Here is a 16,507-nt window from a genome sequence, read left to right on the forward strand (position 1 = left end):
TACCTCTTATGAGGGTCTATGACCCTGATGTGTAGTCCCCACCAACATACCTCTTATGAGGGTCTATGACCCTGATGTGTAGTCCCCTCCATCTCTTATGAGGGTCTATGACCCTGATGTGTAGTCCCCTCCATCTCTTATGAGGGTCAATGACCCTGATGTGTAGTCCCCTCCAACATACCTCTTATGAGGGTCTATGACCCTGATGTGTAGTCCCCTCCAACATACCTCTTATGAGGGTCTATGACCCTGATGTGTAGTCCCCTCCAACATACCTCTTATGAGGGTCTATGACCCTGATGTGTAGTCCCCTCCAACATACCTCTTATGAGGGTCTATGACCCTGATGTGTTGTCCCCTCCAACATACCTCTTATGAGGGTCTATGACCCTGATGTGTAGTCCCCTCCAACATACCTCTTATGAGGGTCTATGACCCTGATGTGTAGTCCCCACCAACATACCTCTTATGAGGGTCTATGACCCTGATGTGTAGTCCCCTCCATCTCTTATGAGGGTCTATGACCCTGATGTGTAGTCCCCTCCATCTCTTATGAGGGTCTATGACCCTGATGTGTAGTCCCCTCCAACATACCTCTTATGAGGGTCTATGACCCTGATGTGTAGTCCCCTCCAACATACCTCTTATGAGGGTCTATGACCCTGATGTGTAGTCCCCTCCAACATACCTCTTATGAGGGTCTATGACCCTGATGTGTAGTCCCCTCCAACATACCTCTTATGAGGGTCTATGACCCTGATGTGTAGTCCCCTCCAACATACCTCTTATGAGGGTCTATGACCCTGATGTGTAGTCCCCTCCAACATACCTCTTATGAGGGTCTATGACCCTGATGTGTAGTCCCCTCCAACATACCTCTTATGAGGGTCTATGACCCTGATGTGTAGTCCACTCCAACATACCTCTTATGAGGGTCTATGACCCTGATGTGTAGTCCCCTCCAACATACCTCTTATGAGGGTCTATGACCCTGATGTGTAGTCCCCTCCATCTCTTATGAGGGTCTATGACCCTGATGTGTAGTCCCCTCCAACATACCTCTTATGAGGGTCTATGACCCTGATGTGTAGTCCCCTCCAACATACCTCTTATGAGGGTCTATGACCCTGATGTGTAGTCCCCTCCAACATACCTCTTATGAGGGTCTATGACCCTGATGTGTAGTCCCCTCCAACATACCTCTTATGAGGGTCTATGACCCTGATGTGTAGTCCCCTCCAACATACCTCTTATGAGGGTCTATGACCCTGATGTGTAGTCCCCACCACACCTCTTATGAGGGTCTATGACCCTGATGTGTAGTCCCCTCCAACACACCTCTTATGAGGGTCTATGACCCTGATGTGTAGTCCCCTTCAACATACCTCTTATGAGGGTCTATGACCCTGATGTGTAGTCCCCTCCAACATACCTCTTATGAGGGTCTATGACCCTGATGTGTAGTCCCCTCCACACCTCTTATGAGCGATCAAAGACCAACAGATCGAGCTCCAACACTAAGAGATCAGAGCCTTTATACAGTAGAAGGGAGATGGTTTGAGTCTGTGTGATCGCGCTCCAACGGATGGGGTTTTTCCATCATTCACCTGTATTCATCTCTGTGTGATCGCGCTCCAACAGATGGGGTTTCTCCATCATTCACCTGTATTCATCTGTGTGATCGCGCTCCAACAGATGGGGTTTTCTCCATCATTCACCTGTATTCATCTCTGTGTGATCGCGCTCCAACAGATGGGGTTTCTCCATCATTCACCTGTATTCATCTCATCAGCACCATTAAGCCTGTTGGTTCATACAATCAAAACCCCAAACTGCATAATCAGAGAGGAAACTCTGAGCCTGTGAGCCAATCAGAGAGGAAACTCTGAGCCCGTGAGCCAATCAGAGAGGAAACTCTGAGCCTGTGAGCCAATCAGAGAGGAACTTCATTTGTTCAAACAAAAGACAGTAATCATTTTGGGTTATTTCAAATAAGAAATCATAGTTAAGGACAGTAGGATTTTATTTTAAAAGAGCAACAACTATAATCTGAGCCTGTGAGCCATTTTAATATTTATACCAGATGGGCAACAGAGATGATGAATAAAACCCTGTTAACAAAACAGGAAGTAAAATAAAACCCTGTTAACAAAACAGGAAGTAAAAAAGATCTGTAGACTAAATTAAACTAAAGGCAACAACAGAGGGTGCATCCCAAATGACCCCCTATTCCCCTCATAGTGCACTACAGCAACACAGAGGACACATCCCAAATGACCCCCTATTCCCCTCATAGTGCACTACAGCAACACAGAGGACCCATCCCAAATGACCCCCTATTCCCCTCATAGTGCACTACAGCAACACAGAGGGCCCATCCCAAATGACCCCCTATTCCCCTCTGGGCTCTGGTCAGAAGTAGTGCACTATGGGTAGAGCACGAGAAAGGAAATAGCGGGCCATTTTGGGACAGTGTAGTAGTAAGAACTACTATCTGGTAATCCAACGTTGATTCCTGAAGGACATTTCCCCTCTTTAGTCTCTAACAGAAGTTGCCAGCTTGGAGAAGAGGCCAGAAGAGAGAGAACTCATTCATAATAATACACATTACAGACTCAGACTATTTACAACATGAAGCACACATGTATATACACAGGAATTATATACCGCTGGCTAGATGAGGGAACATTCTCCTTTCTCTGCAGCGTCTAGACTGGTAGGGGGTCAGGTAGGGGTCAGGGTTCTCGTCTGTAGACTGGTGGGGTCAGGTAGGGGTCAGGGGTCTAGACTGTAGACTGGTGGGGTCAGGTCGGGGTCAGTGTCGAGACTGTAGACTGGTGGGGTCAAGTAGGGGTCAGTGTCGAGACTGGTGGGATCAGGTTAGGGGTCAGGGGTCAAGACTGTAGACTGGTGGGGTCAGGTAGGGGTCAGGGGTCTAGACTGTAGACTGGTGGGGTCAGGTCGGGGTCAGTGTCGAGACTGTAGACTGGTGGGGTCAAGTAGGGGTCAGGGGTCAAGACTGTAGACTGGTGGGGTCAGTTAGGGGTTAGGGGTGTAAACTGGTGGGGTCAGTTAGGGGTCAGGGAATAGATAGTGGATTGAGGTGGGGGTCAGGGAATAGATAGTGGATTGAGGTGGGGGTCAGGGTCTAGATAGTGGATTGAGGTCGGGGTCAGGGTCTAGATAGTGGATTGAGGTCGGGGTCAGGGTCTAGATAGTGGATTGAGGTGGGGGTCAGGTATGGGGTCAGGGTCAAGATAGTGGATTGAAGTGGGGGTGGGGGTCAGGTAGGGGTCATGGTCTAGATACTGGATTGAGGTAGGGGTCAGGGTCTAGATAGTGGATTGAGGTGGGTGTGGGGGTATAGATAGTGGATTGAAGTGGGGGTCAGGTAGGGGTCATGGTCTAGATAGTGGATTGAGGTGGAGGTCAGGTAGGGGTCAGGGTCTAGATAGTGGATTGAGGTGGGGGGCCAGGTAGGTGTCAGGGTCTAGATAGTGGATTGAGGTAGGGGTCAGGTGGGGGTCAGGGTCTAGATAGTGGATTGAGGTGGGGGTCAGGATCTAGATAGTGGATTGAGGTGGGGGTCATGTATGGGGTCAGGCTCAAGATAGTGGATTGAAGTGGGGGTGGGGGTCAGGTAGGGGTCATGGTCTAGATAGTGGATTGAGGTGGGTGTGGGGGTCTAGATAGTGGATTGAGGTAGGGGTCAGGGACTAGATAGTGGATTGAGGTGGGTGTGGGGGTCTAGATAGTGGATTGAAGTGGGGGTCAGGTAGGGGTCATGGTCTAGATAGTGGATTGAGGTGGAGGTCAGGTAGGGGTCAGGGTCTAGATAGTGGATTGAGGTGGGGGGCCAGGTAGGTGTCAGGGTCTAGATAGTGGATTGAGGTAGGGGTCAGGTAGGGGTCAGGGTCTAGATAGTGGATTGAGGTGGGGGTCAGGTAGGGGTCAGGGTCTAGATAGTGGATTGAGGTGGGGGTCAGGGTCTAGATAGTGGATTGAGGTCGGGGTCAGGGTCTAGATAGTGGATTGAAGTGGGGGTCAGGTAGGGGTCAGGGTCTAGATCAGGGCTCTCCAACAGGTCGATCACCAGCTACCAGTAGCTACCAGCCCACCTATTAGTAGCTCGCCAAAATATTCTGAAAGTACATTCAATTTCACAAGTATCTGACAGGAAGGACCACCGCAAGCTCCCAGCTACTATCTAATCAAGGCAACATCGACATTATCCCACCCCTGGTTAGCCACTATTGGATTAAAAAGCCAAACCTAACACATTATCTGCCAATTCAATTTTCAGCAATATGGCGTCTGTCCGTCCGGTGTTTGTCTGTCATTCAGTGTAACGCCAGTTGATGTGATAACTGCCTTGTAGATTGACAGAAATACTTTCCCCCAAAACCATATTAAATGTTAACTGTAAAGTAGGCTTACCTAGAAGAAGTACATCATTTGTATCTACTGTTTGTTTTTTGGTAAACTATGCCATGAAATCAGCAGCAGCAGTACTGAACCACCACAGACCGGCACATTAAAACGGCACAATTAAAAGGGAATTGCACTCCAAAAATCTAAACGTGTTCGTTTTCTTCCAAACCTAAAAATAGTTTCTTCTGATGTGATTTAAACATTGACATGGACTCAGAACATGCCGTTTTGAGAGTAAAAAACGAAATACATCAACTGAGAAAACAGAATATAGGAAAACAGAAAACAGAAGGATTTGGGAGATAAAAACCATCTCAGATTTTATAGGGCCTCCTTTAGTGTTTATTAAACCATTGTTTTGCCAGGTATATCGACAGAAAACATAGGGCCTCTTGTACACTAAGGACCCGGGGAAGAGTTGCAGGGAGAGGAGCACAACGGGTCTATTTGAAGGTAGCTCTCATGCTTGAAAAGGTTGGAGACCCCTGGTCTAGAAAGTGGAATGAGGTGGAGATTTAGGGTGGGTGAGAGTTGACGAGTGAGGGTTTAGGGTGGGTTGAGAGTCGACAAGTGAGGGTTTAGGGTGGGTTGAGAGTCAGGGGGGAGGGTTTAGGGTGGGTAGGGAGGTTGGGTGAAGGTGTAGGGTGGGTATGGAGGTTGGATGAAGGTGTAGGGTGGGTACGGAGGTTGGGTGAAGGTGTAGGGTGGGTATGGAGGTTGGGTGGGTATGGAGGTTGGGTGAAGGTGTAGGGTGGGTATGGAGGTTGGGTGAAGGTGTAGGGTGGGTATGGAGGTTGGGTGAAGGTGTAGGGTGGGTATAGAGGTTGGGTGAAGGTGTAGGGTGGGTATGGAGGTTGGGTGAAGGTGTAGGGTGGGTAGGGAGGTTGGGTGAAGGTGTAGGGTGTAGCGAGGTGCCACATGGTCTCAGATACGGTCCACACTTCTCATTCCTCCATCCAATGTCAAAGAGCCAAACCTGGAAAACAGCAACATCAGACAATATTATATCAATAGCTAGATCAGCTTCTATTTATGCCCATGCACTAACAGGAAGGACCAAACAGCTGATCTAACAGGAAGGACCAAACAGCTGATCTAACAGGAAGGACCAAACAGGAAACGCCAAACAGCTGATCTAACAGGAAGGACCAGACAGCTGATCTAACAGGAAGGACCAGCTGATCTAACAGGAAGGACCAAACAGCTGATCTAACAGGAAGGACCAAACAGCTGATCTAACAGGAAGGACCAAACAGCTGATCTAACAGGAAGGACCAAACAGCTGATCTAACAGGAAGGACCAAACAGCTGATCTGATCTAACAGGAAGGACCAGACAGCTGATCTAACAGGAAGGACCAAACAGCTGATCTGATCTAACAGGAAGGACCAGACAGCTGATCTGATCTAACAGGAAGGACCAGACAGCTGATCTAACAGGAAGGACCAAACAGCTGATCTGATCTAACAGGAAGGACCAGACAGATGATCTAACAGGAAGGACCAGACAGCTGATCTGATCTAACAGGAAGGACCAGACAGCTGATCTAACAGGAAGGACCAGACAGCTGATCTGATCTAACAGGAAGGACCAGACAGCTGATCTAACAGGAAGGACCAGACAGCTGATCTAACAGGAAGGACCAGACAGCTGATCTAACAGGAAGGACCAGACAGCTGATCTAACAGGAAGGACCAGACAGCTGATCTAACAGGAAGGACCAAACAGCTGATCTAACAGGAAGGACCAAACAGCTGATCTGATCTAACAGGAAGGACCAGACAGCTGATCTGACAGGAAGGACCAAACAGCTGATCTGATCTAACAGGAAGGACCAAACAGCTGATCTGATCTAACAGGAAGGACCAAACAGCTGATCTGACAGGAAGGACCAAACAGCTGATCTGATCTAACAGGAAGGACCAAACAGCTGATCTGATCTAACAGGAAGGACCAAACAGCTGATCTGATCTAACAGGAAGGACCAAACAGCTGAGCTGATCTAACAGGAAGGACCAAACAGCTGATCTGACAGGAAGGAGGCCTTCGTATGTCTTATCAGGGTAATTGACCATGTTCTGAATTGCTGGTCTCGGTCTGTTATAAAGTAAACATACGGCCATCACAGGGAGCTCTGTGTAGCCAGACAAGTCCTCACCTCTCCAGGAAGTGGTTGTTCTCGGCCAACTCCTTTACTACCCCCTCCATCTCTTCCTTCAGCTTCTTCATCCTGGAAATCACAGAAAGGGTAGAGAGAGTTAACACTGGACACTGAGATGGTGGACTATCGTCCTACTGGTTAACACTGGACACTGAGATGGTGGACTATCGTCCTACTGGTTAACACTGGACACTGAGATGGTGGACTATCGTCCCACTGGTTAACACTGGACACTGAGATGGTGGACTATCGTCCTACTGGTTAACACTGGACACTGAGAAGGTGGAATATCGTCCTACTGGTTAACACTGGACACTGAAAAGGTGGAATATCGTCCTACTGGTTAACACTGGACACTGAGATGGTAGACTATCGTCCTACTGGTTAACACTGGACACTGAGATGGTGGATTATCGTCCCACTGGTTAACACTGGACACTGAGATGGTGGACTATCGTCCTACTGGTTAACACTGGACACTGAGAAGGTGGAATATCGTCCTACTGGTTAACACTGGACACTGAGAAGGTGGAATATCGTCCTACTGGTTAACACTGGACACTGAGATGGTAGACTATCGTCCTACTGGTTAACAATGGACACTGAGATGGTAGACTATCGTCCTACTGGTTAACACTGTCAATGAGAAGGTGGAATATCGTCCTACTGGTTAACACTGGACACTGAGAAGGTGGAATATCGTCCTACTGGTTAACACTGGACACTGAGATGGTAGACTATCGTCCTACTGGTTAACAATGGACACTGAGATGGTAGACTATCGTCCTACTGGTTAACACTGTCAATGAGAAGGTGGAATATCGTCCTACTGGTTAACACTGGACACTGAGAAGGTGGAATATCTTCCTACTGGTTAACACTGGACACTGAGATAAGGTCAGGGGTTAACGGTTAGGGGTCAGGGACAGTAGCTCACCCCAGGGTCATCTCTACCAGGGTGATCTGACTGATGTAGGGTCAGGGGTTAACGGTTAGTGGTCAGGAACAGTAACTCACCCCAGGGTCAACTCTACCAAGGTGCTCTGACTGAGGTAAGGTCAGGGGTCAGGAACAGTAACTCACCCCAGGGTCATCTCTACCAGGGTGATCTGGCTGAGGTAAGGTCAGGGGTTAACGGTTAGGGGTCAGGGACAGTAACTCACCCCAGGGTCATCTCTACCAAGGTGCTCTGGCTGAGGTAAGGTCAGGGGTCAGGGACAGTAACTCACCCCAGGGTCATCTCTACCAAGGTGCTCTGGCTGAGGTAAGGTCATGGGTTAACGGTTAGGGACAGTAACTCACCCCAGGGTCATCTCTACCAAGGTGCTCTGGCTGAGGTAAGGTCAGGGGTCAGGGACAGTAACTCACCCCAGGGTCATCTCTACCAAGGTGCTCTGGCTGAGGTAGGCTTGAGGCTTCACCATACCACTGGATGCCAGAGGTAGCACCTTACCAGGTAACTGCTCCTGTAGCTACAACACACAAACATGGATATTAACAACTGAATTCATGCACCACAATGTCTACTCCCCCCATGCAGAGCGGTCATCAAGGCAAAAGGTGGCTACGTGAGACTACATGAGATTCCATATGTGTTATTTAATAGTTTTGATGTCTTCACTATTATTGTCCAATGTAGAACATAGTAAACATAGAGAAAACCCCTTGAATGAGGAGGTGTGTCCAAACGTTGACTGGTACTCTATTTAGCTGCTTCTGTTACGCAGAACCGAGTTGTTGGTCCTGGTTTTATAACTCTGAATCCATGTTAGCATGGTCAGAAATGCTACTAAACGGTAGTTGTTGGTCCTGGTTTTATAACTCTGAATCCATGTTAGCATGGTCAGAAATGCTACTAAACGGTAGTTGTTGGTCCTGGTTTTATAACTCTGAATCCATGTTAGCATGGTCAGAAATGCTACTAAACGGTAGCTGTTGGTCCTGGTTTTATAACTCTGAATCCATGTTAGCATGGTCAGAAATGCTACTAAACGGTAGCTGTTGGTCCTGGTTTTATAACTCTGAATCCATGTTAGCATGGTCAGAAATGCTACTAAACGGTAGCTGTTGGTCCTGGTTTTATAACTCTGAAACCATGTTAGCATGGTCAGAAATGCTACTAAACGGTAGCTGTTGGTCCTGGTTTTATAACTCTGAATCCATGTTAGCATGGTCAGAAATGCTACTAAACGGTAGCTGTTGGTCCTGGTTTGACAACTCTGAATCCATGTTAGCATGGTCAGAAATGCTACTAAACGGTAGTTGTTGGTCCTGGTTTGACAACTCAGGATCTAAGTGTTATCCCACTCCTAGATATTGAGCTAGGTCAGGGTCTGGGTGTTATCCCACTCCTAGATATTGAGCTAGGTCAGGGTCTGGGTGTTATCCCACTCCTAGATATTGAGCTAGGTCAGGGTCTGGGTGTTATCCCACTCCTAGATATTGAGCTAGGTCAGGGTCTGGGTGTTATCCCACTCCTAGATATTGAGCTAGGTCAGGGTCTGAGTGTTATCCCACTCCTAGATATTGAGCTAGGTCAGGGTCTGATCCCACTCCTAGATATTGAGCTAGGTCAGGGTCTGAGTGTTATCCCACTCCTAGATATTGAGCTAGGTCAGGGTCTGGGTGTTATCCCACTCCTAGATATTGAGCTAGGTCAGGGTCAGGGTGTTATCCCACTCCTAGATATTGAGCTAGGTCAGGGTCTGGGTGTTATCCCACTCCTAGATATTGAGCTAGGTCAGGGTCTGGGTGTTATCCCACTCCTAGATATTGAGCTAGGTCAGGGTCTGGGTGTTATCCCACTCCTAGATATTGAGCTAGGTCAGGGTCTGGGTGTTATCCCACTCCTAGATATTGAGCTAGGTCAGGGTCTGGGTCTGATCCCACTCCTAGATATTGAGCTAGGTCAGGGTCTGGGTCTGATCCCACTCCTAGATATTGAGCTAGGTCAGGGTCTGGGTGTTATCCCACTCCTAGATATTGAGCTAGGTCAGGGTCTGAGTGTTATCCCACTCCTAGATATTGAGCTAGGTCAGGGTCTGATCCCACTCCTAGATATTGAGCTAGGTCAGGGTCTGGGTGTTATCCCACTCCTAGATATTGAGCTAGGTCAGGGTCTCTGTTATCCCACTCCTAGATATTGAGCTAGGTCAGGGTCTGGGTGTTATCCCACTCCTAGATATTGAGCTAGGTCAGGGTCAGGGTCTCTGTTATCCCACTCCTAGATATTGAGCTAGGTCAGGGTCAGGGTGTTATCCCACTCCTAGATATTGAGCTAGGTCAGGGTCTGGGTGTTATCCCACTCCTAGATATTGAGCTAGGTCAGGGTCTGAGTGTTATCCCACTCCTAGATATTGAGCTAGGTCAGCGTCTGGGTGTTATCCCACTCCTAGATATTGAGCTAGGTCAGGGTGTTATCCCACTCCTAGATATTGAGCTAGGTCAGGGTCTGATCCCACTCCTAGACATTGAGCTAGGTCAGGGTGTTATCCCACTCCTAGATATTGAGCTAGGTCAGGGTCTGATCCCACTCCTAGATATTGAGCTAGGTCAGGGTGTTATCCCACTCCTAGATATTGAGCTAGGTCAGGGTCTGATCCCACTCCTAGATATTGAGCTAGGTCAGGGTCTGGGTGTTATCCCACTCCTAGATATTGAGCTAGGTCAGGGTCTGGGTGTTATCCCACTCCTAGATATTGAACTAGGTCAGGGTCTGATCCCACTCCTAGATATTGAGCTAGGTCAGGGTGTTATCCCACTCCTAGATATTGAGCTGGGTCAGGGTGTTATCCCACTCCTAGATATTGAGCTAGGTCAGGGTCTGGGTGTTATCCCACTCCTAGATATTGAGCTAGGTCAGGGTCTGGGTGTTATCCCACTCCTAGATATTGAGCTAGGTCAGGGTGTTATCCAACTCCTAGATATTGAGCTGGGTCAGGGTCTGGGTGTTATCCCACTCCTAGATATTGAGCTAGGTCAGGGTCTGGGTGTTATCCCACTCCTAGATATTGAGCTAGGTCAGGGTCTGAGTGTTATCCCACTCCTAGATATTGAGCTAGGTCAGGGTCTGAGTGTTATCCCACTCCTAGATATTGAGCTAGGTCAGGGTCTGATCCCACTCCTAGATATTGAGCTAGGTCAGGGTCTGGGTGTTATCCCACTCCTAGATATTGAGCTAGGTCAGGGTCTGATCCCACTCCTAGATATTGAGCTAGGTCAGGGTCTGGGTGTTATCCCACTCCTAGATATTGAGCTAGGTCAGGGTCTCTGTTATCCCACTCCTAGATATTGAGCTAGGTCAGGGTCTGAGTGTTATCCCACTCCTAGATATTGAGCTAGGTCAGGGTCTGGGTGTTATCCCACTCCTAGATATTGAGCTAGGTCAGGGTCTGGGTGTTATCCCATTCCTAGATATTGAGCTAGGTCAGGGTCTGAGTGTTATCCCACTCCTAGATATTGAGCTAGGTCAGGGTCTGGGTGTTATCCCACTCCTAGATATTGAGCTAGGTCAGGGTCTGGGTGTTATCCCACTCCTAGATATTGAGCTAGGTCAGGGTCTGGGTGTTATCCCACTCCTAGATATTGAGCTGGGTCAGGGTCTGGGTGTTATCCCACTCCTAGATATTGAGCTAGGTCAGGGTCTGGGTGTTATCCCACTCCTAGATATTGAGCTAGGTCAGGGTCTGAGTGTTATCCCACTCCTAGATATTGAGCTAGGTCAGGGTCTGAGTGTTATCCCACTCCTAGATATTGAGCTAGGTCAGGGTCTGATCCCACTCCTAGATATTGAGCTAGGTCAGGGTCTGGGTGTTATCCCACTCCTAGATATTGAGCTAGGTCAGGGTCTGATCCCACTCCTAGATATTGAGCTAGGTCAGGGTCTGGGTGTTATCCCACTCCTAGATATTGAGCTAGGTCAGGGTCTCTGTTATCCCACTCCTAGATATTGAGCTAGGTCAGGGTCTGAGTGTTATCCCACTCCTAGATATTGAGCTAGGTCAGGGTCTGGGTGTTATCCCACTCCTAGATATTGAGCTAGGTCAGGGTCTGGGTGTTATCCCATTCCTAGATATTGAGCTAGGTCAGGGTCTGAGTGTTATCCCACTCCTAGATATTGAGCTAGGTCAGGGTCTGGGTGTTATCCCACTCCTAGATATTGAGCTAGGTCAGGGTCTGGGTGTTATCCCACTCCTAGATATTGAGCTAGGTCAGGGTCTGGGTGTTATCCCACTCCTAGATATTGAGCTAGGTCAGGGTCTGATCCCACTCCTAGATATTGAGCTAGGTCAGGGTCTGGGTGTTATCCCACTCCTAGATATTGAGCTAGGTCAGGGTCTGAGTGTTATCCCACTCCTAGATATTGAGCTAGGTCAGGGTCTGAGTGTTATCCCACTCCTAGATATTGAGCTAGGTCAGGGTCAGGGTCTGATCCCACTCCTAGATATTGAGCTAGGTCAGGGTCTGGGTGTTATCCCACTCCTAGATATAGAGCTAGGTCAGGGTCTGAGTGTTATCCCACTCCTAGATATTGAGCTAGGTCAGGGTCTGGGTGTTATCCCACTCCTAGATATTGAGCTAGGTCAGGGTCTGGGTGTTATCCCACTCCTAGATATTGAGCTAGGTCAGGGTCAGGGTCTGGGTGTTATCCCACTCCTAGATATTGAGCTGGGTCAGGGTCAGGGTGTTATCCCACTCCTAGATATTGAGCTAGGTCAGGGTCAGGGTGTTATCCCACTCCTAGATATTGAGCTAGGTCAGGGTCTGAGTGTTATCCCACTCCTAGATATTGAGCTAGGTCAGGGTCAGGGTGTTATCCCACTCCTAGATATTGAGCTAGGTCAGGGTCTGAGTGTTATCCCACTCCTAGATATTGAGCTAGGTCAGGGTCAGGGTCTGATCCCACTCCTAGATATTGAGCTAGGTCAGGGTCTGGGTGTTATCCCACTCCTAGATATAGAGCTAGGTCAGGGTCTGAGTGTTATCCCACTCCTAGATATTGAGCTAGGTCAGGGTCTGGGTGTTATCCCACTCCTAGATATTGAGCTAGGTCAGGGTCTGGGTGTTATCCCACTCCTAGATATTGAGCTAGGTCAGGGTCAGGGTCTGGGTGTTATCCCACTCCTAGATATTGAGCTGGGTCAGGGTCAGGGTGTTATCCCACTCCTAGATATTGAGCTAGGTCAGGGTCTGGGTGTTATCCCACTCCTAGATATTGAGCTAGGTCAGGGTCTGAGTGTTATCCCACTCCTAGATATTGAGCTAGGTCAGGGTCTGGGTGTTATCCCACTCCTAGATATTGAGCTGGGTCAGGGTCTGGGTGTTATCCCACTCCTAGATGTTGAGCTAGGTCAGGGTCAGGGTGTTATCCCACTCCTAGATATTGAGCTAGGTCAGGGTCTGAGTGTTATCCCACTCCTAGATATTGAGCTAGGTCAGGGTCTGAGTGTTATCCCACTCCTAGATATTGAGCTAGGTCAGGGTCTGGGTGTTATCCCACTCCTAGATATTGAGCTAGGTCAGGGTCTGATCCCACTCCTAGATATTGAGCTAGGTCAGGGTCTGAGTGTTATCCCACTCCTAGATATTGAGCTAGGTCAGGGTCTGGGTGTTATCCCACTCCTAGATATAGAGCTAGGTCAGGGTCTGATCCCACTCCTAGATATTGAGCTAGGTCAGGGTCTGGGTGTTATCCCACTCCTAGATATTGAGCTAGGTCAGGGTCTGGGTGTTATCCCACTCCTAGATATTGAGCTAGGTCAGGGTGTTATCCCACTCCTAGATATTGAGCTGGGTCAGGGTGTTATCCCACTCCTAGATATTGAGCTGGGTCAGGGTGTTATCCCACTCCTAGATATTGAGCTAGGTCAGGGTCTGGGTGTTATCCCACTCCTAGATATTGAGCTAGGTCAGGGTCTGGGTGTTATCCCACTCCTAGATATTGAGCTAGGTCAGGGTGTTATCCCACTCCTAGATATTGAGCTGGGTCAGGGTGTTATCCCACTCCTAGATATTGAGCTAGGTCAGGGTCTGGGTGTTATCCCACTCCTAGATATTGAGCTAGGTCAGGGTCTGAGTGTTATCCCACTCCTAGATATTGAGCTAGGTCAGGGTCTGGGTGTTATCCCACTCCTAGATATTGAGCTAGGTCAGGGTCTGAGTGTTATCCCACTCCTAGATATTGAGCTAGGTCAGGGTCAGGGTCTGACCCCACTCCTAGATATTGAGCTAGGTCAGGGTCTGGGTGTTATCCCACTCCTAGATATTGAGCTAGGTCAGGGTCTGGGTGTTATCCCACTCCTAGATATTGAGCTAGGTCAGGGTCTGGGTGTTATCCCACTCCTAGATATTGAGCTAGGTCAGGGTCTGATCCCACTCCTAGATATTGAGCTAGGTCAGGGTCTGGGTGTTATCCCACTCCTAGATATTGAGCTAGGTCAGGGTCTGATCCCACTCCTAGATATTGAGCTAGGTCAGGGTCTGATCCCACTCCTAGATATTGAGCTGGGTCAGGGTCTGAGTGTTATCCCACTCCTAGATATTGAGCTAGGTCAGGGTCTGGGTGTTATCCCACTCCTAGATATTGAGCTAGGTCAGGGTCTGAGTGTTATCCCACTCCTAGATATTGAGCTAGGTCAGGGTCTGAGTGTTATCCCACTCCTAGATATTGAGCTAGGTCAGGGTCTGGGTGTTATCCCACTCCTAGATATTGAGCTAGGTCAGGGTCTGAGTGTTATCCCACTCCTAGATATTGAGCTAGGTCAGGGTCTGAGTGTTATCCCACTCCTAGATATTGAGCTAGGTCAGGGTCTGAGTGTTATCCCACTCCTAGATATTGAGCTAGGTCAGGGTCTGGGTGTTATCCCACTCCTAGATATTGAGCTAGGTCAGGGTCTGAGTGTTATCCCACTCCTAGATATTGAGCTAGGTCAGGGTCAGGGTGTTATCCCACTCCTAGATATAGAGCTAGGTCAGGGTCTGAGTGTTATCCCACTCCTAGATATTGAGCTAGGTCAGGGTCTGAGTGTTATCCCACTCCTAGATATTGAGCTAGGTCAGGGTCTGAGTGTTATCCCACTCCTAGATATTGAGCTAGGTCAGGGTCTGGGTGTTATCCCACTCCTAGATATTGAGCTAGGTCAGGGTCTGGGTGTTATCCCACTCCTAGATATTGAGCTAGGTCAGGGTCTGGGTGTTATCCCACTCCTAGATATTGAGCTGGGTCTGGGTGTAATCCCACTCCTAGATATTGAGCTAGGTCAGGGTCTGGGTGTTATCCCACTCCTAGATATTGAGCTGGGTCAGGGTGTTATCCCACTCCTAGATATTGAGCTAGGTCAGGGTCAGGGTGTTATCCCACTCCTAGATATTGAGCTGGGTCAGGGTGTTATCCCACTCCTAGATATTGAGCTGGGTCAGGGTGTTATCCCACTCCTAGATATTGAGCTAGGTCAGGGTCTGAGTGTTATCCCACTCCTAGATATTGAGCTAGGTCAGGGTCAGGGTCTGATCCCACTCCTAGATATTGAGCTAGGTCAGGGTCTGGGTGTTATCCCACTCCTAGATATTGAGCTAGGTCAGGGTCTGAGTGTTATCCCACTCCTAGATATTGAGCTAGGTCAGGGTCAGGGTCTGATCCCACTCCTAGATATTGAGCTAGGTCAGGGTCTGAGTGTTATCCCACTCCTAGATATTGAGCTGGGTCAGGGTCTGATCCCACTCCTAGATATTGAGCTAGGTCAGGGTCTGGGTGTTATCCCACTCCTAGATATTGAGCTAGGTCAGGGTCTGAGTGTTATCCCACTCCTAGATATTGAGCTAGGTCAGGGTCTGGGTGTTATCCCACTCCTAGATATTGAGCTAGGTCAGGGTCTGGGTGTTATCCCACTCCTAGATATTGAGCTAGGTCAGGGTCTGGGTGTTATCCCACTCCTAGATATTGAGCTAGGTCAGGGTCTGGGTGTTATCCCACTCCTAGATATTGAGCTAGGTCAGGGTCTGATCCCACTCCTAGATATTGAGCTAGGTCAGGGTCTGGGTGTTATCCCACTCCTAGATATTGAGCTAGGTCAGGGTCTGATCCCACTCCTAGATATTGAGCTAGGTCAGGGTCTGATCCCACTCCTAGATATTGAGCTGGGTCAGGGTCTGAGTGTTATCCCACTCCTAGATATTGAGCTAGGTCAGGGTCTGGGTGTTATCCCACTCCTAGATATTGAGCTAGGTCAGGGTCTGAGTGTTATCCCACTCCTAGATATTGAGCTAGGTCAGGGTCTGAGTGTTATCCCACTCCTAGATATTGAGCTAGGTCAGGGTCTGGGTGTTATCCCACTCCTAGATATTGAGCTAGGTCAGGGTCTGAGTGTTATCCCACTCCTAGATATTGAGCTAGGTCAGCGTCTGAGTGTTATCCCACTCCTAGATATTGAGCTAGGTCAGGGTCTGAGTGTTATCCCACTCCTAGATATTGAGCTAGGTCAGGGTCTGGGTGTTATCCCACTCCTAGATATTGAGCTAGGTCAGGGTCTGAGTGTTATCCCACTCCTAGATATTGAGCTAGGTCAGGGTCAGGGTGTTATCCCACTCCTAGATATAGAGCTAGGTCAGGGTCTGAGTGTTATCCCACTCCTAGATATTGAGCTAGGTCAGGGTCTGAGTGTTATCCCACTCCTAGATATTGAGCTAGGTCAGGGTCTGAGTGTTATCCCACTCCTAGATATTGAGCTAGGTCAGGGTCTGGGTGTTATCCCACTCCTAGATATTGAGCTAGGTCAGGGTCTGGGTGTTATCCCACTCCTAGATATTGAGCTAGGTCAGGGTCTGGGTGTTATCCCACTCCTAGATATTGAGCTGGGTCTGGGTGTTATCCCACTCCTAGATATTGAGCTAGGTCAGGGTCTGGGTGTTATCCCACTC

The 16,507-nt window shown here is 48.7% G+C and overlaps 1 protein-coding gene across 1 annotated transcript in view; it reads right to left on the bottom strand.

The window, feature by feature from the left end:
* Positions 1 to 2,005: 2,005 nt before the first annotated feature.
* The window catches only part of LOC116371233 (serine/threonine-protein kinase TBK1-like), a 79,779-nt gene continuing 65,277 nt past the window's right edge, over positions 2,006 to 16,507 (bottom strand). The window contains exons 18-20 of the mRNA XM_031820091.1: positions 7,961 to 8,064; positions 6,590 to 6,661; positions 2,006 to 5,407 (exon numbers count right to left, since the gene is read on the bottom strand). Coding sequence (XP_031675951.1) covers positions 5,356 to 5,407; positions 6,590 to 6,661; positions 7,961 to 8,064 — 228 coding nt within the window. The 3' untranslated portion in view covers positions 2,006 to 5,355. The remainder of the gene's footprint in view (positions 5,408 to 6,589; positions 6,662 to 7,960; positions 8,065 to 16,507) is intronic.

This window comes from Oncorhynchus kisutch, unplaced genomic scaffold, assembly GCF_002021735.2.
Source record: "Oncorhynchus kisutch isolate 150728-3 unplaced genomic scaffold, Okis_V2 scaffold3040, whole genome shotgun sequence".
In the NCBI taxonomy this organism is placed as follows: Eukaryota; Metazoa; Chordata; class Actinopteri; order Salmoniformes; family Salmonidae; genus Oncorhynchus; species Oncorhynchus kisutch.